The sequence below is a fragment of the Crocuta crocuta genome, unplaced genomic scaffold, assembly GCF_008692635.1.
Source record: "Crocuta crocuta isolate KB4526 unplaced genomic scaffold, BGI_CrCroc_1.0 scaffold113, whole genome shotgun sequence".
In the NCBI taxonomy this organism is placed as follows: domain Eukaryota; kingdom Metazoa; phylum Chordata; class Mammalia; order Carnivora; family Hyaenidae; genus Crocuta; species Crocuta crocuta.
In genome coordinates, this window is record NW_027530368.1 from 16736752 (window position 1) to 16756121 (window position 19370).

Here is a 19370-nt window from a genome sequence, read left to right on the forward strand (position 1 = left end):
CTATTAGTTTCTCTTTACAACTGGTACAACCAACTCCATCTTCACCGTATTTCTCTATCTGTGCTTGACTGAAGGTCCCTTGATTCTAGGACTGGGTCACAGTCTTCTTTTTTTCCCCTGGAGCTCAGAATGTTCACGGCTGGAAGGAACCACACTTAGCAAAGAAGAAACAGACGCCTTTATACCTGACCAGAGAGAAATCTATAAGGGTTTACATATTCACCTTGTTTATTTTTAAATAGGTATACTGTTAGGGGAAACTAGTGCCTTTATGTTTATTACGTGGGGCTTATATAAAGAATAAAAATGAACATGAAGGGACATTAATGCATCTCATCTCTCAAACTACACCTAAACTCACATGACTTAGACTAGTACGTGAGCTCCGTTATACACATTACTGTGATAGGAGCCTCAAAAATAGATACCCTTGACTATTACTTAAAAGTGATCTGATGAAAGTCTATTAACTTTAGAACCCAATGAGGTAGAATAACCCACAGGGACATGAAATATGCATCTATAAATAAAAGGCCCAGTGTTGTAAAAGTTGTAGTTTTAAGGAATTATTTTTAATCAAAATAAAAAGGACACACCTATTTTGTCTTATACATTACACATATAAGCAAGCTTTCTCTGGATAAAGAGTCATGGGTTCTCAGAGCTGAGCAGAACCTTCCATATCACAGAGGGCAATCCTCTTTGTTGCTCAAAGCATATAAAGTTCACAAAGATTAAGACCTGTCATCTTGGTCCAGTGCTAATTATGCAGAGTCCTAGCTCTTCTAATTCCTATTCTCTGCTCTCGAATATTCATAGGGACTCCTTTAATTACTTGGTAACTAACAGAGTCCAAAGTCACGCCTGACTAGGTCTCTCTCAGCTTTCTAAAATTAACTTAGTTATGTTTTGCTTAGCTTTCATACTATGCTAGCTTAAATATAATTTAGGAAAGTCTCAAATCACTTTGAAATGTATTTACTTAAACTGTCTTATTTTATCAAAGAACAATTATTTGCCTATACTAGACTTATTATTATATTCTATTTAGGCAACAGGTATTTCCTGTATTACATTTCTCTTTGTCTACTATACATTTAGATAGTAGATAATATTAAGAGGCACCAAGCTTAATTTTTAATTTGATATAAGCATGATTGATCTCTTTGCTCAGGCTGCAGCAAAACAAACAAATTAGAAGTAGAGACTTTTAAATGAAAAGTGCCTGAAGCTGCCTATAGGAAAGGTCTGCACCAGAAAGGAGGGGCAGATGGATTAGATGTCCCTGTCACAGCAGTCAGAGAGGTAGTGACCTCCAGTGGGAAATGGACATCAAAGTGAGGCTGCTCAATTAGGAATCTTACTTGTTTACAAGCTTCAATTAAGACCCAAGTTTTCAGTGTAACGTGTTTGTTAAATATATATATATTTCTAAGGTATTTACTTAATTTCATTCCCATATCAAATACTACACAATTTTTTCTATCTTGTTTTTAAGTTTATTTTTTGAGAGAGAGAGAAAGATAGAGCCAGCGAGGGAGGGGCAGAGACAGAGAGAGAGAGAGAAAGAGGGAGGGAGAGAGACAATTCCAAGCAGGCTCTGCACTGTCAGCACACAGCCCAATGTGGGGCTCGATCTCATGAACCATAGCATCATGACCTGAGCCATGATCAAGAGTTAGACGCTTAGCCGACTGAGCCACCCAGGCACCCCTCTTTTCTATCACTTTCTATGAGACTATTTCCTTACCCTATTAGAAAAGGGAAGACTGTTTCATCTGTTTTTTAATTTTTCACTTTACTTGGAAAAGAGTAGAGAGCCATTTCTTCAAGGCAACATTAATTTCTCTTATAATTCCATCTCAAGTTTCCCCAAATATTCCTCCCTATTGCTTCTCATTCAAGTATCTATGATTCTAGTTGATCCTACTACACAGCAGAACTTTTTGCTGAAAGAGTCTTATATTTTTTTGTGACAATTTTTGCCTAGGACAGGTAGCCAAAATGCTGTTTTTATGGCTACTGCGAATTAAAAAAAAATACTTAAATATGCCTTTGTGGTACACACAGTATCATGCCAGTATGGATAGAAAAAGGCAGTACTGTTAAACAAGAATGGATACCACAGTCTGTAATAGCTGAGTACCTTTTAAATTCAATAATTCTCTTAAGAAGTTTAGCAAGTGGCATAGCTGTATTTTCTTGCATTTTTATTTCATCTATTTTCTCTCATTAGCATGAAGACTTCTCATAATGTATCCAAGATTCTCAAACAAGATCCCTCAAGCTTGAGGTGGGTCTCAAAAGAATGCTGTAAACCCCCTCACTGTGGAAGCCCCCATGTTGATTTAGATGTTTTTCCTAAGAATTTCCAGCTCTTCAATATTTTTACTAATAGATTTTAGCTTTTCCCTACTCCAGTCTCCATTGATTCAGGTTCTCCAACATGACTTTCCTCCTATACATTTATTTTCTAGATCTGTCTCTTTTATTGCAATACACCCACACCACTTGGCAGCTCCCATCTGTCCTCTGAAAACCCCGTTGAACTATACATGAAAGCTTTTTTTTCTTTTCTTTAATTCTGTAAGTCATGGTGATTTAGAGAAAATGGCAATCCACAAGCATTCTTCCTCTGCTGGAGTCCATTTTTTCCCAAATAGGACTCCAGCAGCAACCAAGCCTTAATGGATTTAATGAATTTTCTTCTGTCAGGAGCATCTAGATTCGACTTTGGTTGTGCAACATAGGGTTGTATCCATGAAAAAAAGTTTTGCACAAATTATTCCTCAGGGGTGTCAGAATGGTAATTTCCATGCAAGTTAACAATTGAAGAATAGCAGCACCACTTGCTTTAAGCATCCTGTAAGACATCATTCTGTTAAAGCCTGTTTTTTGTGCAATAGCGGCTGATTTTTTTTTTTTTTTTTTTTTTTTTTTTTCAGAGCAATTCCAAACCCTGGCAGAGCCAGATATTTATGGCCCTATACGACAAAAATGACTTGAGAAACAAAGTAAGAAAATGTGAAAAAAAAAAAAAAAAAAGAGCAACAAAATAAGTATCTCCACGGCAAGAAAATGGAATAGCACAGGAGGGAAATCTCTGCATCAGAAAGAGTCCTCATTTCTGTCCAGGATGCTGGTCCTCTGCACTGGCACATAGGTGAGGGAGCTTTCCAGAGGTGTGCCGCTTGACCTGGGTTGTGCTGCCACAGACATGACAAGCTCAGTACCTGTACAGCCTGTGTGCCCTCCTCAGCACTTCTGGCAATGGTGACAGTTTCTTTTCCTTTGTTCAGAAACAGCTTTGGAAATGGCCCTGCCTCCTTCCCAGTGCATTGCATTGTGAGGCCACACTAACCAAATTACACGAGAGGAAGATTTTTCATTTCCAGTCCTAAAATTAGACTCTTCTGTGTGTGCTAGCACAACAGAAATAGAAACACTTGCTGAAAGGAGACCACACAGTCATGATCCGAGTTGCCATGCAGTTCAAACACAGTGGCTGAACCCACAGCACATGGGTGGGCATCAGACACTAGATATGCTAGGACACTTCTATGGATTCTAGAAAATCTCTTGAAAGGTAGTCTCAAGAGGTGGAGGCTTGTTTTGCTGAGGGACTCGGGGGCACAAAGGACGCAGAGTACTTTCCAGGCAGGTGTTGGTGCCAAAGCATTTGATGAAAGGAAACAGATTTCCCAGTAGGACTTTACACAAATGTACTTGACGGACTTTAGAATCACAGCAAACTGCTTGTTTCTGGTCTCTTCTTGATGAAAAATCCACAGTACGCCCACAAAATAGGTGAGAAGCGTTTAAAAAATAATAAATAACAATTTTTACCTGATGGTTATGTCTGAAAACAGGTTGATTTCTTCAAAGGACAGTGATTTATAATAAAATCGTCAGATAGGTGTTCTCTATCATCCACTTGAAGATATTTTCTGGCTGAGTAGACCTCATTGCAGATATAACACATAAATATATTAGCTAGATCTGGATTAAAAATCTTTGTGACCATCAAGGACAATGGAATGAGAGATGCAAGCGAGATTTTTAAATTTGGGTTAAAATAACACATTTCATGGGTACCTTCAAAACCACTACTAGAAGTCTTTGTTCCCCTACCCCCATACCTCCATTCGCTCTGAACGGAAAGGCCCTCTCTGACCACATTCTGTTACATATAAATCTCTCACACAGGTATGGGTGTGTATGTTTGTACAAAACTACAGTTCTGAAGTATTTTGGAAACATGTCAGGGAGGAGAAGACTCTGTAAAATGCATTTTTTTCCATACCATTCATAGCTTTAAGGAACATAGAACACTTACCTCAAATCAGGAATGGAGTGTCTAAGAAATCTGAGATGGCTAAGCAAACCCAATGGTAAAAAAGTGTTCAAAAAAAAGAAACTGATAGTAAGACAAAAACAGATTTAGCAGCTTAATTACACTGAATGCCATTCATGGTATTACATGATTAAAGGACGTGCTGGGTATAGGCTAGAAAGAACACTGAATTGGCCTACATCTTAGCTTGAGTCCATCCTTCAACAGCTGTATCACCAAGTACTCCCAACATTCTGTGGCTCTTGTATGCCTTTACTTAAAAACAAAACAAAACAAAACAAAACAACAACGGGGTTGTCCAATGTGATCTCTCAGGTTCTATCCAGCTTTGAAAAAGAATTTTTTATCCACACATAGTTTGTGTTTTTGTACAAATGTCCATACACAAAATAGGTATGTTCCTTCTAAATTTGATACAAAATTCCTTATAACTACTTTATACCACACTGGGTATGTTACATATAAATACCTATTTATGTCATGTGGGTGACTCTATCTACCTCATTAGATTTAAAAGTGAATAAAAAGTTCATAGATGGCGGCTACATTTATTCAACACACAATCTTCATATGGGTTTATATGATATTGAATATGTACCCATGGAGCTCACAGGCCAGTCTGAGCAGTAGCATTCAGTGCATTACGAGAGGTTAGTTGCAATCCTATGAGATATTTTTGTATGTAACGAGCGAAAAAATGTTTGCATCAGTTTATGTGTTCAAGAAAAGAATATCCCAAATTCAGGTGATCTTTAATGATCCTTTGTACCAACTTTCAAAAAAACTTTTTAAGATTCACCCGTGTTGTCACATATTCCAAGATCTCCTTTTTTTTAGTGGAATGATATTCCATTATATGTAGATACCACATTTTCTTTACCCATTCATCTCTTGATGGATATTTAAGGTTGCTTCTGCACCTTGGCTCCTGCAAACCGTGCTGCAATGAACATGAGAGTGCTAATATCTCTTTGATATCCTTATTTCAATTCCTTTGGGTAAATAGCCAGAACGGGGACAGCTAGATCATATGGTAATGATCACTTGGAAATATGCCAGGTGAAATAAGATAGTCATGAAAGGACAAATACCACATGATTCTACTTACAAGACATATTGAAAATACTCAAACTCCTAAGAGCAAAGAATAATACAATGGTAGTGGCCAGAGGCAGAGGGGAAGGGGGGATGGGGTGTTCCTATTCACTGTGTATAAAATTTCAGATATGCAAGATGAATTAAGTTCTAGAGATCTAATGTACATCATCATGCCTATAAATAATAACAGTCATATACTTGAAAATCTATCAAGATGGTAGCTTTCATGTTGTCTTCCTATCGAAATAAAGACTTAAATAAACACATTTCCTTTTCAAGTAATACCTAGCAAATAATACTGCATTTTCTGAAAATATTAAGACTGTTTCTTTGAAATATTGTGTTCACAAACTGGATTTTGCTCAGTGATCCTTGTGAGATGCTGTAGAAACCATGGCAGAGCAAAGAGCCACATGCTCACACGGTGTCTGTGCTGCTATCCCACCCACACCTTCTGTGGGCTCCTCTTCGCCACTGGACAGAACTGACTCCATTTTCACTACATTTTTCTCTCTGCTCTTGCATTAAAAAACCCTTCAGTCTGGGACTTGGTAACTTTGCATGGATATACAACTGGGCCCAAGCTTTATTTATACTTAGGCCTATAAGAAGCTAGGAGGAACTGTGTCATTTATAAATTAGGAAAATGAAGGCTTTGCATCTAACCAGAGAGAAATCTGTAAGCACTTATTATACTCATCTTGTTGACTTTTAAATATACACTGGTAGGGTGAAGTTGTGACTCTCAGCTAATTACATACAATTTTATATAAAGAATAAAATAAGCATTAAGGAGATTTCTTCCTCCAGGAAAATGCTGTACATAATTAGGCTAAACAGTGAACTATCAGCAAAGAATAGTATCAGGCACAAAAGGTATCCGATATACTTGGAATCCCAATTGCCAACTATACTCTTATTCCTGTGTATCTAAAGTTAAGAGGATATATTTTTTACAAGCTTGGGAGTAAAAAAAGAATACTTTCTAATAAAGGCACAGTGAGCAAGTTCTTACAATGGAAAAATCAGGTGTTCAGACTCAAATCAAGTGCTGAGACTAATTTATGCAGGGATGTCAGCTTGTCACATTGAATTGACCTTGCAAAGCAGTGAACATCATGCAGTCAAAAACAGTTTCTGCAGGGATATCACGTAATTATTTGTAATAGTACCAATAACATCCAAGAATAAGTTGCATATGCCTTTGTGTTATCTGGTCCAATCTCAGCCTGCCACGAGTACATGATTCTCACTGCTCTGAGATTCTTCCATTGTTTTCCATCCTCAGATCTCTTCTATTGTCTGTTCATTAAGTATTTGGAACTGGTGGTCCCATCATATCTATCTTAGCTATAAATGAAGGCTCTTCTCGGATACACACATTTAACAGAAATCTTGTTTTTGAACTGTATTCTGTGCATAGTATGTCCAATAGCATATAGCAAACAATGGCTTTTCTTTTCATTAAAGTACATCGGACACGTACAGAGCTGTTTAATTATAAATCATTGTCTTTCCATTTTAACATCTCTGAAATCAGCAAGAATCTGACAAGGTATAATTGACAACATCTTTTTTCTTTCTAAGTAGTATATATGATAATGGTGCATCCCACATCAATAACAGCTTAAGATTCACTAAGACATGATTTTTCCTAGCCATTTCTTGTGGAGGAAAAAAGAAAAAAACCTTCCTTCATAGAAAATAGCAATGCATTGAAGAACGTGTTTTAAGATGAAAAGTTGCTTAAATCTCTTCTACTTCTTAACTATGCAAGTGCTATGTATCTAATTATGCATATACTTGATATATTAAGTACAGTTGAAGACTCTTTTGATTTCTCTTCAAGACCTCTCACACTTTTACAGATTTTTAAAAATCAATCCTGCAATCATTTTCATATTTGTTGTGCCTCTTCTTAAATAAGATAGCACACATGCTAGCATTTCAGTGTTTGTTATGAGCCTCAATTCCCACTCAGAGGGAAACTAAGACACAAATCTCACTCCCCTCCCCCCGCTTTTCATTTACATTCCCCGTTGCAACAGGGATGGTATAACCATATAGAATACTCACAATAAACTGATTATATTTTTAGGTTTCTTGGAACAGAAAGAAGTTCAATGTTTTCAGTCAAGGGCCCTGGTACAGTCATACTGTGAATCCAATATAAAAGGACAAATGGCAAAGGAAATTTTCAAAATGGAAAGTAGGGAAGAGCAAAGAGAAAACTACCAGCAGTATCTTATTTTATGATGCAAATAATCCCTTCTGTCAACACGAGTATTGACATATGTATAGTTTGAGATGGGAGAGAAGTAGATTCATTTCATTTAATCTCACGATTTTTAGCCAGATGGTTGGCCAATGGAAGAAAGAGAAAGGCATTCTTACATGCAGTACCTGACAGACCAAATCATCACTAATGAGCAAGAGGAGTTTGAAAACAAAATAAGATTTAAAAGACCTAAGTTATTTTTGCAAAGTGTTAATGCTTGTATACCTTCTCCTGAATTATAACCAGTCTGTCTTTTATTTAAACTACTGTTTACTTAGTTTTTCTAGGACTTCATTTTCCTTTAGATACTTATGAAATAGAAATAATCACCAGAATGTGGAAAGAACACTAGTGACTAAAAACTTAGAAAACTCCTCTTCTAAAATATTAGAATGCATTACCGTCTACATGTCTGTAAAGAACACCAACCTAGATTCAGGAGATTTGTTCAACTCCTCACCATTTCCCAAGAACCACCACCTCAACCGACATCATTCTCACCAAGATACTTCAGCCCATACATATAATTTTATAAGTAAAATACATGGCAAGGCATTAAGTCCCAGAAAATGCGCGACTTTATATTCACCAGGGAAAAGAAAGTAAGCCCCAAAGTAAAACTGTCAATTACTGTCATGGCTTTGTTGTATTGAAAGAGTTTAATCATATCAGAAAGAATTTTAGCAAGTACTAATTTAATTAAAATGTGAAATCTTCAAACTACCTGCAGCTTTCCTTAGCTCATACATTAGCAAATTTTTGATTTAAATAAGAGTCCCTTCCCTATATTCACCAACTGCGTGCCAGATGTATAGTAGTACAATCCAAGCGTTTTCTATTTCCCTTCATTTTCTCTTTCTCTTGTGTTCTTCCTTTCAAAATTACTTTGCATTCTTTTTTTAGACATCTGCATCCTTCAATATCACACTTAAGAATCCGGATAATATGATGGTCATTATGGAAAGCAATCACACCGTACATTGATGAATGACTATTTACGAAATGATTTCTATCATTTAAAGGAGAAAATGTAATTGAGACTTTAAATTCCAGATAAAATGCTACAACTCAAATGACACTGACTAGCTATGAGCTTCTGGAAGTCACCCACCTGGGGCAGCATGCGATTTTCTTCCTCCAGCTGTCTTACTCTTGCCTCCAGCTGCCTAACATAGGACAAGGTTGATTCTAAAATTAAAAAGAAAGAACTCACATTATACACACAGGTCTTGTTTGGTGCACTGTCAGGGTATTTCTGGTTCGATTTATTCACATCAGGCAGTGACTACCTAGTCTTTAAAAAAATATATTTCTCCCCAGAAAAACAGTAACACAAGCCATCGAAACCACGAGCGGTTTGAACAACTGTACACGTTAAGGACAATTAGGTGAAGTTAAAGGAGGTGTGGCTGCAGGCTTTTGTACACTATGTAACCCTCAGAATGTTAGACGTCTTGAAGATACTTACTCCCTTTTCTACTTACTTTGCCTTTTGAGCTTTCGGAGAGCTGTGCCCCATGTAAGATTTTTTTGTAATGTTGATTATAACCAAAATAAATTACAAGGTCATAATAAAAATAGAAAATAAAAAAAACATTTCCAACACCCAGCTCCCTTCGTTTTCCCAATAAATACTTCTAGTCTTAAGAGCAAAATTTATTCTTCTCAGCAATCTACAGATATTAGGATTATAATGCAGAGAACTGTTACAAAAGGGCTAAGGGGCATTGAGGCTACATTTTGACTTTCAGTTTGGCAGAACGTGGCACAGATCCAAGGTTTCCCCAAATCTATAGGTAAGCCGGTGGTAGTGGTGGGGTCATGTGCTGACTTTAAAACTCGTTTTGTTTTCATTTCTTCACAAGCTCAGGTGTGTACTGAATGGTAAGAATCGGCATCATGCTTAGAGTCCGTTCCATGGGAACTTGCAAGTTTATACCTTGACCTCAGGAAAGGGCGTACAGGAAGGAAAGAGGAGTTTCATTCTGAGTAACAATCTGACAGCAACTCTTCTTCATTAAAGCAAAAATATTCAAGTGCATCATATAGCAACATAGTTGCCGTTGATTCATGAACCAAGAACAAACCTACTTCAGGTATAGTAAAATGTACATGACAATAGAATTCCTCCAGCATATTTCCACAGTTAGTATTAAACCTCAGTGCATGTTCTTCTGCTTCAGAAACATAAAACAGCAAGAAGCAAGACCAAGATGGTAGTGCATTTAAATGGTAAATATTTGTAGCCCCTACCAATCTGAAGTTAGAATGGATATTGAGGCAAATTAATACCTTGATCTGAAATTCATCGTGGAAACTGTAATTTTTACAAGGAAATTGGTTATATGAACTCAATTCCATTTTCGTGACCTTCAAAGCAGTAAGACAGTATTTTATTTTCCTAAAATACATAAGAAACTTTAGTCTTTAATTTGTAAATGTAACAATTAAGCTCATCCCAGACTAGTTTACAGCATGTCTGTTTTCACAAATATTTGCAGACAGTCCCTATCACTGACGTTAATACAAAGACTCACTGATTTCGCACCAATGGACAAGACTTAGCTTTAAGCATCCCTCACACAAGCCAGAAACACAAGGTAGGGGAAACTGAAGACATTTCCTAGAAATATGCTCTCATTTTTTAGATCAATGAAATGTTAAATGTTTGCTTTAGGGACTCTTCCAAATGGCAAATAAATAAATAAATACGTAAAGCATAAATGAATAACAAACATATTGATTTCATGAATTTGGTTTACTCTAGCAAATGAATAAGTGATTTGCAGATCATCAAAATATGAGTGTAAAATTGCCTGATTTACACAGTTTTGTAAGCCTCACTCTCTACTCTAGAAAAACAGCCCCTTGAAAAGGGCCATCCAGGTGAGAAGTTGCTCAGAAACGTTCTGTTTAAACCATGAGCAAGTATAATTCTTTTATCCTTTGTTCATAATTTATACCTTATCTTTTTGTCCCTGTACTGCACTATCCCCAAAGCCGTGACACTTAACACAGCTGAAATGACTCTATACAGAGTGACTAGGTGACATTTGAAAATGCCACTGAATAGATTTTAATTCAGTAACTATCTTCAGTCACTTCAATCTACTTCTCTTTTTAAAGTTTTTTCAGCTTACATATTTCATGGCTTCACTAGGCATCCATCTATACTATGAATTTCTCATTATGTCACTTCAAACTAAAGAGGGTAGATTTATGAATTTGGAAAATACTCCCAAATTCCAAATTTTAGTGTCAGGTTACAACAGATGAAGTCCTCATCTCTGTTTCCAAGCATTCACTGCAAATACAGGCTGGGAGAGGAAAAGATGCAAACATTTTTAGAGAGGTAAAATCTTTTTCAAAAATTAGCTTCCTAAGATATAAAGCAAAGCTCAGCAGAGTTGGGAGTTCATTCACTCGACACATACTTACTGCATCCCTGGGCACGATGCTAGGTTTGGGATGAAGAGAAGGCCAGTTATTGCAAGACTCATTACATTTCTCAGAATATAGATTGCGTTTTAGGATTACCTGCCCACATTGTTCTGTGTTTCAGAAGGCCTTGTTGTTCCAGGTGGTCTCTTTTACAAGTTTTACTTAACAGTGAATGGATACCACAATGAGAAAACTCCTCAGGGAATGGGGGCGGGGCAACAGGAAGAATAGCTGATGTGCATGCATAAATAAGAGAATTCAAGCTGTTAGTTCTTTTATTCATCAATAACCTAATTATAGAGTTCCCTAGTGAATGGAATAGGCAAACATTTTTCTGCAACATTACTGGTCCTCAAGTCACTATATAAAAAGCCACTGAAGAAACTACCCAATCCTTCCACTGTGATATGAAAGAAAAATAAGCATTTGTTTTGTTAAGCTTTTACGATTGCAAGGTTTACTTGTTACTGCTCCATAGGCTAGCCAAACCTGACTACTAGTACATAGCAAATACTGGGATAGGAAATATGTGAACATTTTAAAAATAAGACATAATAGGATAAAGTATAAGAAACTCCATACTTTTAAAACATACCACATTCTACATCCCAGTTCCAGCTGAACTCTGGAAAAAACATAGGTATAATCTTCTTATAAGAAAGAAAAGGAGCCCCTTTTATGCTACGATGTATTTGGCCATGTTGCCATGACCCCTTCCCCAGGCTGCTGCTTCCCCTTTCTTCCTTGTCAATGGGATTTCCAAAAGGGCGTCAACTATAAAATAAGCTGGTTTTCCATTACACGCAGGGAATGAGGACTACAGCTGAGTGTTGACCTAAGGGAGGTATCTGACAAACATTGTTATCCTTTTCCTTTTAATTGAGGAAATTATAATTTTAATTATATAGGTGACATATAATATTAAATTAGTTTCGGGGCGCCTGGGTGGCTCAGTCGGTTAAGCGTCCAACTTCGGCTCAGGTCATGATCTCACAGTTCGTGGGTTCAAACCCCTTATCGGGCTCTCTGCTGACAGCTCAGAGCCTTGGGCCTGCTTCAGATTCTGTATCTCCCTTTCTTCCCTGTACACGCTCGCTCTCTGTCTCTCTCTCTCTTTCTGTCTCTCAGAAATAAATAAAGCATTAAAAAAAATTAATTACTTTCAGGTTACACCATCGTGATTCCCTAACACTAGACATTATGCTGGGCTCATGGTGTTTTTCATTATAAAGTGACATCTATACACACACGCGCGCACACACACACACACACACACACGAGCCTTTCATTAGAATGTGCTATAATCTTAATTGACCACTCACATTTTATACTGGTATCTGATAGCTGTTGAAACTTAGATTTTAGAATGTCATCTTGGCTTTCCGAACTCAGAGATGGAGGCTCCTGAAAAACAGCCAAGCACTATGCCATACTCTACACAGATATACAACGTATTCCAGAAAGCTCCTGCTTTTCAAAAGTATGTAACAAGTTGTGCGGGGGAAGGAAAAATAAAGGAAATGGTAAGGTAATATGATATTCAGTGCTGAATCATGTAAAACATGAATATAGAAAGAGGTCAGTATTCTTTGCAGTTCTTATGAAAGAGAAGCTTGAGCTTAACGGATCAACAGAAGTTTGACAGGCCAGAGAGATGCAAGTGTAGACACCGGGTGGACAAGGACCAGAAGCCAAGAATGATAGTGTTGTAAACAGCGATGAGAGAAAAGAGTCACACGGAGGAAGAGAGAGAGACATACTGGGGAGAAGGAGGAAAGGCCACACAATCAAGTATATGCAAAGCTAACATCAAAACAGTTAAGCAGATGGTGATTTACTTTCAACGTCGCCCCCCAAAAGGTATTTTCTCTTTCCACTGTGGGAAATCAAGAACGTCTATACAAGGTTAAGCCAATAATACCAATGTGAAAATCCAATGACATTATCAAAACGTTCTTCAGGTAAATCTTGGGCCTATTTCCAAGCAGAAACAGTTTATCTCTGTGTATCTTACTTTTCTTTGAAATTACATGTAAAAGTTCACAGCACCTCTCATGATAAACCAAGTATAAGAACCAGTCAACAGTGGCAAAAATTCCACCAAATTCCTATCTTCTGAATGGTCCCAATTTTCAAATTGGAATGTGCCGTAGAGGTTTCCTAGTTCAGCCTATCCCCGACCCCTCATTAGGCAGATAAGAGAAGAAGACCCAGAGGGTAGTAAACTTGGCCTCTCACAATGGGGATTAAATACATTCAAAAGAATTTGGTCCACTGCTGGGGCATCACGGTGATTGCCATCTTGGATCTTCTAATTATGAAGTGACGCCCAGCTTCTTACATAGGTAAATTCCAAGTTCTTTTTTCTTCCTGATTTTGGATATTTTAGATGGATCTTTGCTTAAAATAACTTGGTGTTTTCCTTGGACAATATCCTGGGCTTGATTTCACTTCATTTTGCCTGAAAGGCCTTCAATCATATAAAGTAGCTGGACTTTTTCTCTATTAGTTTGAAAATATTCTGAGCAAAATGTTAAACCCTCTCATTCCCCCCTGCTTTTGAAAGCAGTGTTTCTCTCCCTAGGGGAACACCCACCCTTGAAATCTCCCACGATTTACTCTGATTATTGTACATAAAAGGTTTACTGTGGGTAGTTGCTGCGGTCTAAGGTTTGCCAAACTTCTGAGCGGTTTTGATTAGATCAAGTGCCATCGTGTCTCCAAAATTTCAGAGCAGAAAATAAAATCTAGTAATGGTCCATTTTAAGACAAATTATAGCATTTGGAAGAGCACATAGGAGGAAAATCACTTGGAAGACTGTTGTGGCCATGGGCATATAGACGGTAGCTTCTCAGTGGCTCTCTCAGAGTTAGCCCCCTTCAGCTAGTGAGCCCAATGGCCACGTCACTTCAAATCTGGAGGCAATCTCCTCAAGAAAACCCAACTTCTAAAGACACTGCTTGGATTAGTTCCAAATTAATCCCACCATCCACAGGCTTCTGCACATTCTTAAGGAAATTACTTCAGAACTGTATTTTTTTAAAAATTATTACTGTTCTGACTAGAAGTGCTTCTCTTTCTTCCTCAGGCAAGCAAAGGTCAGCCTCCTACTTAGAATTCATATTTGCTCCAGAAGTGATTACATTTTTCACTATAATTTGATGCTTTCCTTATTAAAAAAAATCTTATTGGAATCAGCAGTTTTGGATTTGCCTGGCTGTTTCACTTAGACTACCTTATTCATGGGCAGAAATAGGATTTTTTTTAATTGGGAGGCTTAATTGTCCTGAATAAGTAAAAAATGATGTTAGGTCTTGCTCTACTCCATTATCTATGAAGCTAATATTACTCTTCTCAGATCCTTCTTCTGTGGCACCCTGAAAGACAGGAAATATTTTCTATCCTGTTCCCCCCATGTCGAAACCTATTCACTGCTTATTCAATAGCCCCATGTTCCCTTAGGTCTGAGTCAATACCGGCACCTTCCCTTGACTAATACTCACTCTACTCTGCTCAGCACTACACTCCTCATTCTTCTATGCATGATATGAAAAGTAACTTTCTAATTATTAGAATATCTCAAGGTTGGAATGTATTGCTTTATATGATAACACACTTCATGTTACTGGAGGTGTTTGGAGAAAGCTCAGTAAGATGCCACAGAGATTTCTACCAGTGGAAAGAAAGCCACCATTTGAAGTGGCTGTCTGAAGTTCGGTAATCCTAAATATTTAAATTCTTCCTACTCCATAAATCTCCTTTAGTTTACTTCTTCTCATTTGCTAACGAATCCTGTATTGAGTGCTTTGTGATTTCTCCTTACCTACTTTCATATGTTATTTCATGCTTTTGCTTTTTTGCCCAAATACGCTACATGAAATATTCCCTAAACTTTACACAGTGACTGGTGGTCTTCTCTGCAGGGGTTTAATACAGACTTGTTAAGTTACTTTAATACCAAGACTTGTTTGCCTGTGCCAGATGCTGTCTTACATACTGGGGATATGGCAGTGAGCCGAAGTGGGAAGAGCCTGTGTGTTCATGAAGCTTGCGTTCCAGTGGGGAAGACAGGCAATGAAAAGCAAATGCAATGTTTTGTGAAGAAGATGTGTGTGATCAAGACCAGACAGAGTACTGGCGTAGCGAGATTCAGGGAAATGCAGCTATGGTAGGGAGCAGGGCCTGCGGATAAACCACATATGCAAAGACCTTGGAGAAGAGAGTTCTAGACACGAGGCAAGGTGAGTGCATAGGCCCAAGCTGGGAACACCTTTGGTATGGAATTGGTTGCAAAGGGCGAAGTGATAGGCGAGCACACGGATCTGTTTGGTCACTTTCCTCCACTGCCTACGTTTTTAAAACCTTGTCCTCTTTTGGGCTGTTTACCTCTGAGGCCTATGTTTAAACCTTTTTCTAAAAAAATTTTTATTTTAACACTTACTCATTTTTTAAAGACAGAACAGAACGTGAGTGGGGGAGGGGCCGAGAGAGAGAGGGAGACACGGAATCCGAAGCAGGCTCCAGGCTCTGAGCTGTGAGCACAGGGCCCGATGCGGGGCTTGAACCCACGAACTGTGAGATCATGACCTGAGCCCAAGTCAGACATTCAACTGACTGAGCCACCCAGGCGCCCCTAGGCTTAAACCTTTTGACCACCAGGCTTGCCTTGTGACAAAAACCTCCTCAATGTGTTCGGTTCCACTGTCTCACATACCCCAGCTCCCATCCACCAGGAAATTCGGTTGACCTTATCCCCCCACCCCCACCCCGGAATAGTCTGAAACCCCAGCCTCACCGTGGTCTCTTAGCAGGGGTCCACTTTCTAGCTCTGCTTCCACTACCAGGTCCACTTTCATTCCAATTCTGTTTCAACCCATAGCGGCCAGGGTTTTCTTTCCAAAATGCTAAGCCCAGTCACTTCCACTTGGACCACTTTTTTTTTTCCTCTCCAAACTCTGCAGTAACTCACCATTTTGCTGCATATAAAAGAAAGTCCTTAGAGGGGCACCTGGGTGGTTCAGTCAGTGAAGCACCTGATTCTTGATTTCGGCTCGGGTCATGATTCCATGGTTTGTGGGATTGAGCCTCACATTGGGCTCTGTGCTGACCGCATGAGGCCTACTTGGAATTCTCTCTCTCCCCCTCGCTCTGCGTCTCTCTCTCTCTCTCAAAATAAATATTTTTTTTTTAAAAAGGCTTAAGTCCTTAGTAAGTCCAGCAGGGCCCCACATGATCTGGTCCGGCCACCTGGCAGCCATCCCACTTCATGCCACCACACTCTCTGCTCCAGCCACGTAGCTTCCTTTCTGTCCTGAGCACCCCAGGCATGTTCTTCATTGGGTCCTCACTTTCTGGAATGTTCTTCACCCCACACAGCTGCTTGGCTGATTTCCTCACTTCCCACAAGTCTTGTCCAAATCTCAGCGTCTCAGTGCGACTCACCCAGTTCACCTCATTTAATCCTGCCACTGGCACCCCCCTCCACCCCACATCCCTGATCCCCAAGCCTGTTGGACATTTTTCAAAATATTTCATCACCTTCTAGCATATAAGTTAATGTCTACACATGTTATCTCTGTTGTAGAAGTTCTGTCTCTCCCCATCAGAATGGAAACTCCACACAGGGACGTTTGTTGAGTGATATCTTCCAAGTGCCTAGAATAGCGTCCAGTACAATAAATATTTATTGAATGTGTCAACCAGTTATGCAGACAGTGCTCTACAAGGGGATTATTTCATAGTACACGTTTACGCTTTTCTATCACTCCCGGCAAGACAGGGTATTTAAATGGAGCTTAATATCAATTCTGTTGTGTCATTTGAGAAACATACCATAGAACACTTAACTTAGGATGGAGACTTTGCAGAGGTTCTCAGATTATGTCCTAGCACAATCACTGGTGGGTAACTTCAATAAGAGGATCTGTGCTTTCATCAGGCAGGTAAAAAAGAAACGTGTGTGTGTGTGTGTGTGTGTGTGTGTGTGTTGGGGGGGAGGGAGAATGGGAAAAAGAGGAAAAGAGGGAAAGAAAAAGGAAAGAAAGAGGGGAGAGACAAAGAACAGAGAGACAGAATAACAGCTGTGGGATGTACAAAAATGGACCATTGCTACCACTAACATCTTAGGATTCAATACAAATGTCCTTCAGCTGCAAATCTGCTTTAGTGAGTCAGGTTGCCTTTTGGTTACAATGGCACCTTCCTAGGAACATCCCCTCCCGGTGCCTCCCAGCGAGGGGCGCCCTGAGCGTGCAGGAGCACGCACACTTTGGGGGCACCAGCAGGTGCCAGCTGAGGCTGAGTGAGGGGCTCGGAGCTGTCAGAGAGCAGCTGGAGAAGGGCGGTGGGCAGTGGTCCATATCAAAACAGGCCAGGTTTCTTTGAGAAGGGAAAGCCCTGTCATTCCAAAGTTAAAGGAAACAGAGCAATGTGCTGTCCTGTTTATTTCAATTAGAATGAAGGCTGAAAATGCTGCATCTTTTTCCAAGAATGCTTTGACAGAAAACATCATGAGTGCTATTCTCCCGATGCCATGTGAATGCTGCATTTTTTGACACAGTCCAGATTTTGTCATTTGTTTTCTATAAGAGAGTAATAGTTAAATGGGTATTGTAACCCAATGATTTGTATATAATTTAGAATTCAGAAAATAAAATTACCGGGGAGTCTATATCCTCACTTTTGTACCAGAAAATAATCACCATAAATGTATTCTAGTCTCTCCTCTTCCCAAATGGAAGTGTTTTTAAAGGGGGGAGAAAATGGCATTTGTTGCATATCTGCTGTCATCCACGTGGCCTATTCCTCAGTAATTGGCACCTGGTGGTTTCTGTCTCCTTTTCTCCCTCAAGAGAAGGTGGAGACTCCGTGGAGCAAAGTCTTGCCTTATAGTTCTCTTCTGAGCTGCCTTAGGACTAGACGGAGCTATGTGGTCAATAACTTACTGCTGAAGGAATGAAGGGCCCATGATTCTGGTCCCAAGCATTCTGGCTGCTACTCAAAGTTTGTACTCCCAGAACGGTCTGAAGTAGTTAACTCAGAACGCGGGCAGATTTCCTCCTAGAAAACACAACAACATGTAGGGCACCTGGGTGGCTCAGTTGGTTAAGCGTCCGCCTTTTGGGGTTTGGCTCCGCTCATGATCTCACAGGTTCGTGAGTCTAAGCTCCACATTAGACTCCGGGCTGACAGTGGGGAACCTGCTTGGATTTTCTCTCTCCCTGTCTCCACCTCTCCCCCACTTTTGCTCTCTGTATCTCTCTCTCTCAAAATAAATACATACACTTTTAGAATATTTATAGAAAACATATAATAACATGCAATCTAAGTTGAAGTCTGGCTCAGAGGAACTCTTTGTGCCCTAAAATTGCCTTCACTTTTACTATTAGCCCCACAAAGGAGGTACTAGGTGAATAGCAGTAAATTGAGCACAAGAATTGGGGACTGTATGGAAAATATTTCAAACTCTGAAGAGCCGTTTAGCATGAGTACCATTTTAAAAGTTATTCACGGTTAAAATGGGTCCACATTAACGCTGTTGCCGATCTTGTCATTTCCCAGAGAAAAGAACACCTTTTCCCAATGCCAGAAGACAAAAAAGGATGTCATTTTAAGAAATGTAACCATTTTCTTTAATGTATGTAGTCCCCTTACAAGTGTATCTCGTCAGTATTGTCAGTGGTGCACAAGGAAGTACATCTGTAAAAAAAAACAAATTTGCAAAAGACAGTAAAATCTACAAAAATGTTACTTTCTCTTCAAATAATTACTTTCCTTTTTGTGTATATTTAGATATTTTTAAAAGCCTACATATGGTTGTTTCCACTGTCGTATTTGTCAACAAAATAAATTTTTATCACATTATAGAGCAAAGCGTCATTAACTTGGATCCCATCGTTTTAGAATTCATAAAAGCTCTGTTCAATTGAGCCTATATATGCTCTCTGCCCTGGCTATGAAACAGTGGGGAAAACAAACTCACAGTATCAATTAAGGAATAGTGCACTTACATAAGAAAAGCTAAGTTTTCCCAATGTTTTAGCATTATCTATGCACAAAGTTAAGGCAGATAGATAATGGGTGAATCAAGTTGGAAAATGGGTGAATCAAGTTAGATAATGAGGGGTGCCTGGGGGGCTCAGTCGGTTAAGCATCCGACTCCAGCTCAGGTCACGATCTCGTGATTTGTGGGTTCCAGC

The 19370-nt window shown here is 39.0% G+C and overlaps 1 protein-coding gene across 1 annotated transcript in view; it reads right to left on the reverse strand.

The window, feature by feature from the left end:
* The window catches only part of CCDC85A (coiled-coil domain containing 85A), a 206491-nt gene that overhangs the window by 29770 nt on the left and 157351 nt on the right, over positions 1-19370 (reverse strand). The window contains exon 4 of the mRNA XM_077766214.1: positions 8842-8918. Within this exon, the coding sequence (XP_077622340.1) occupies positions 8842-8918 (77 nt within the window). The remainder of the gene's footprint in view (positions 1-8841; positions 8919-19370) is intronic.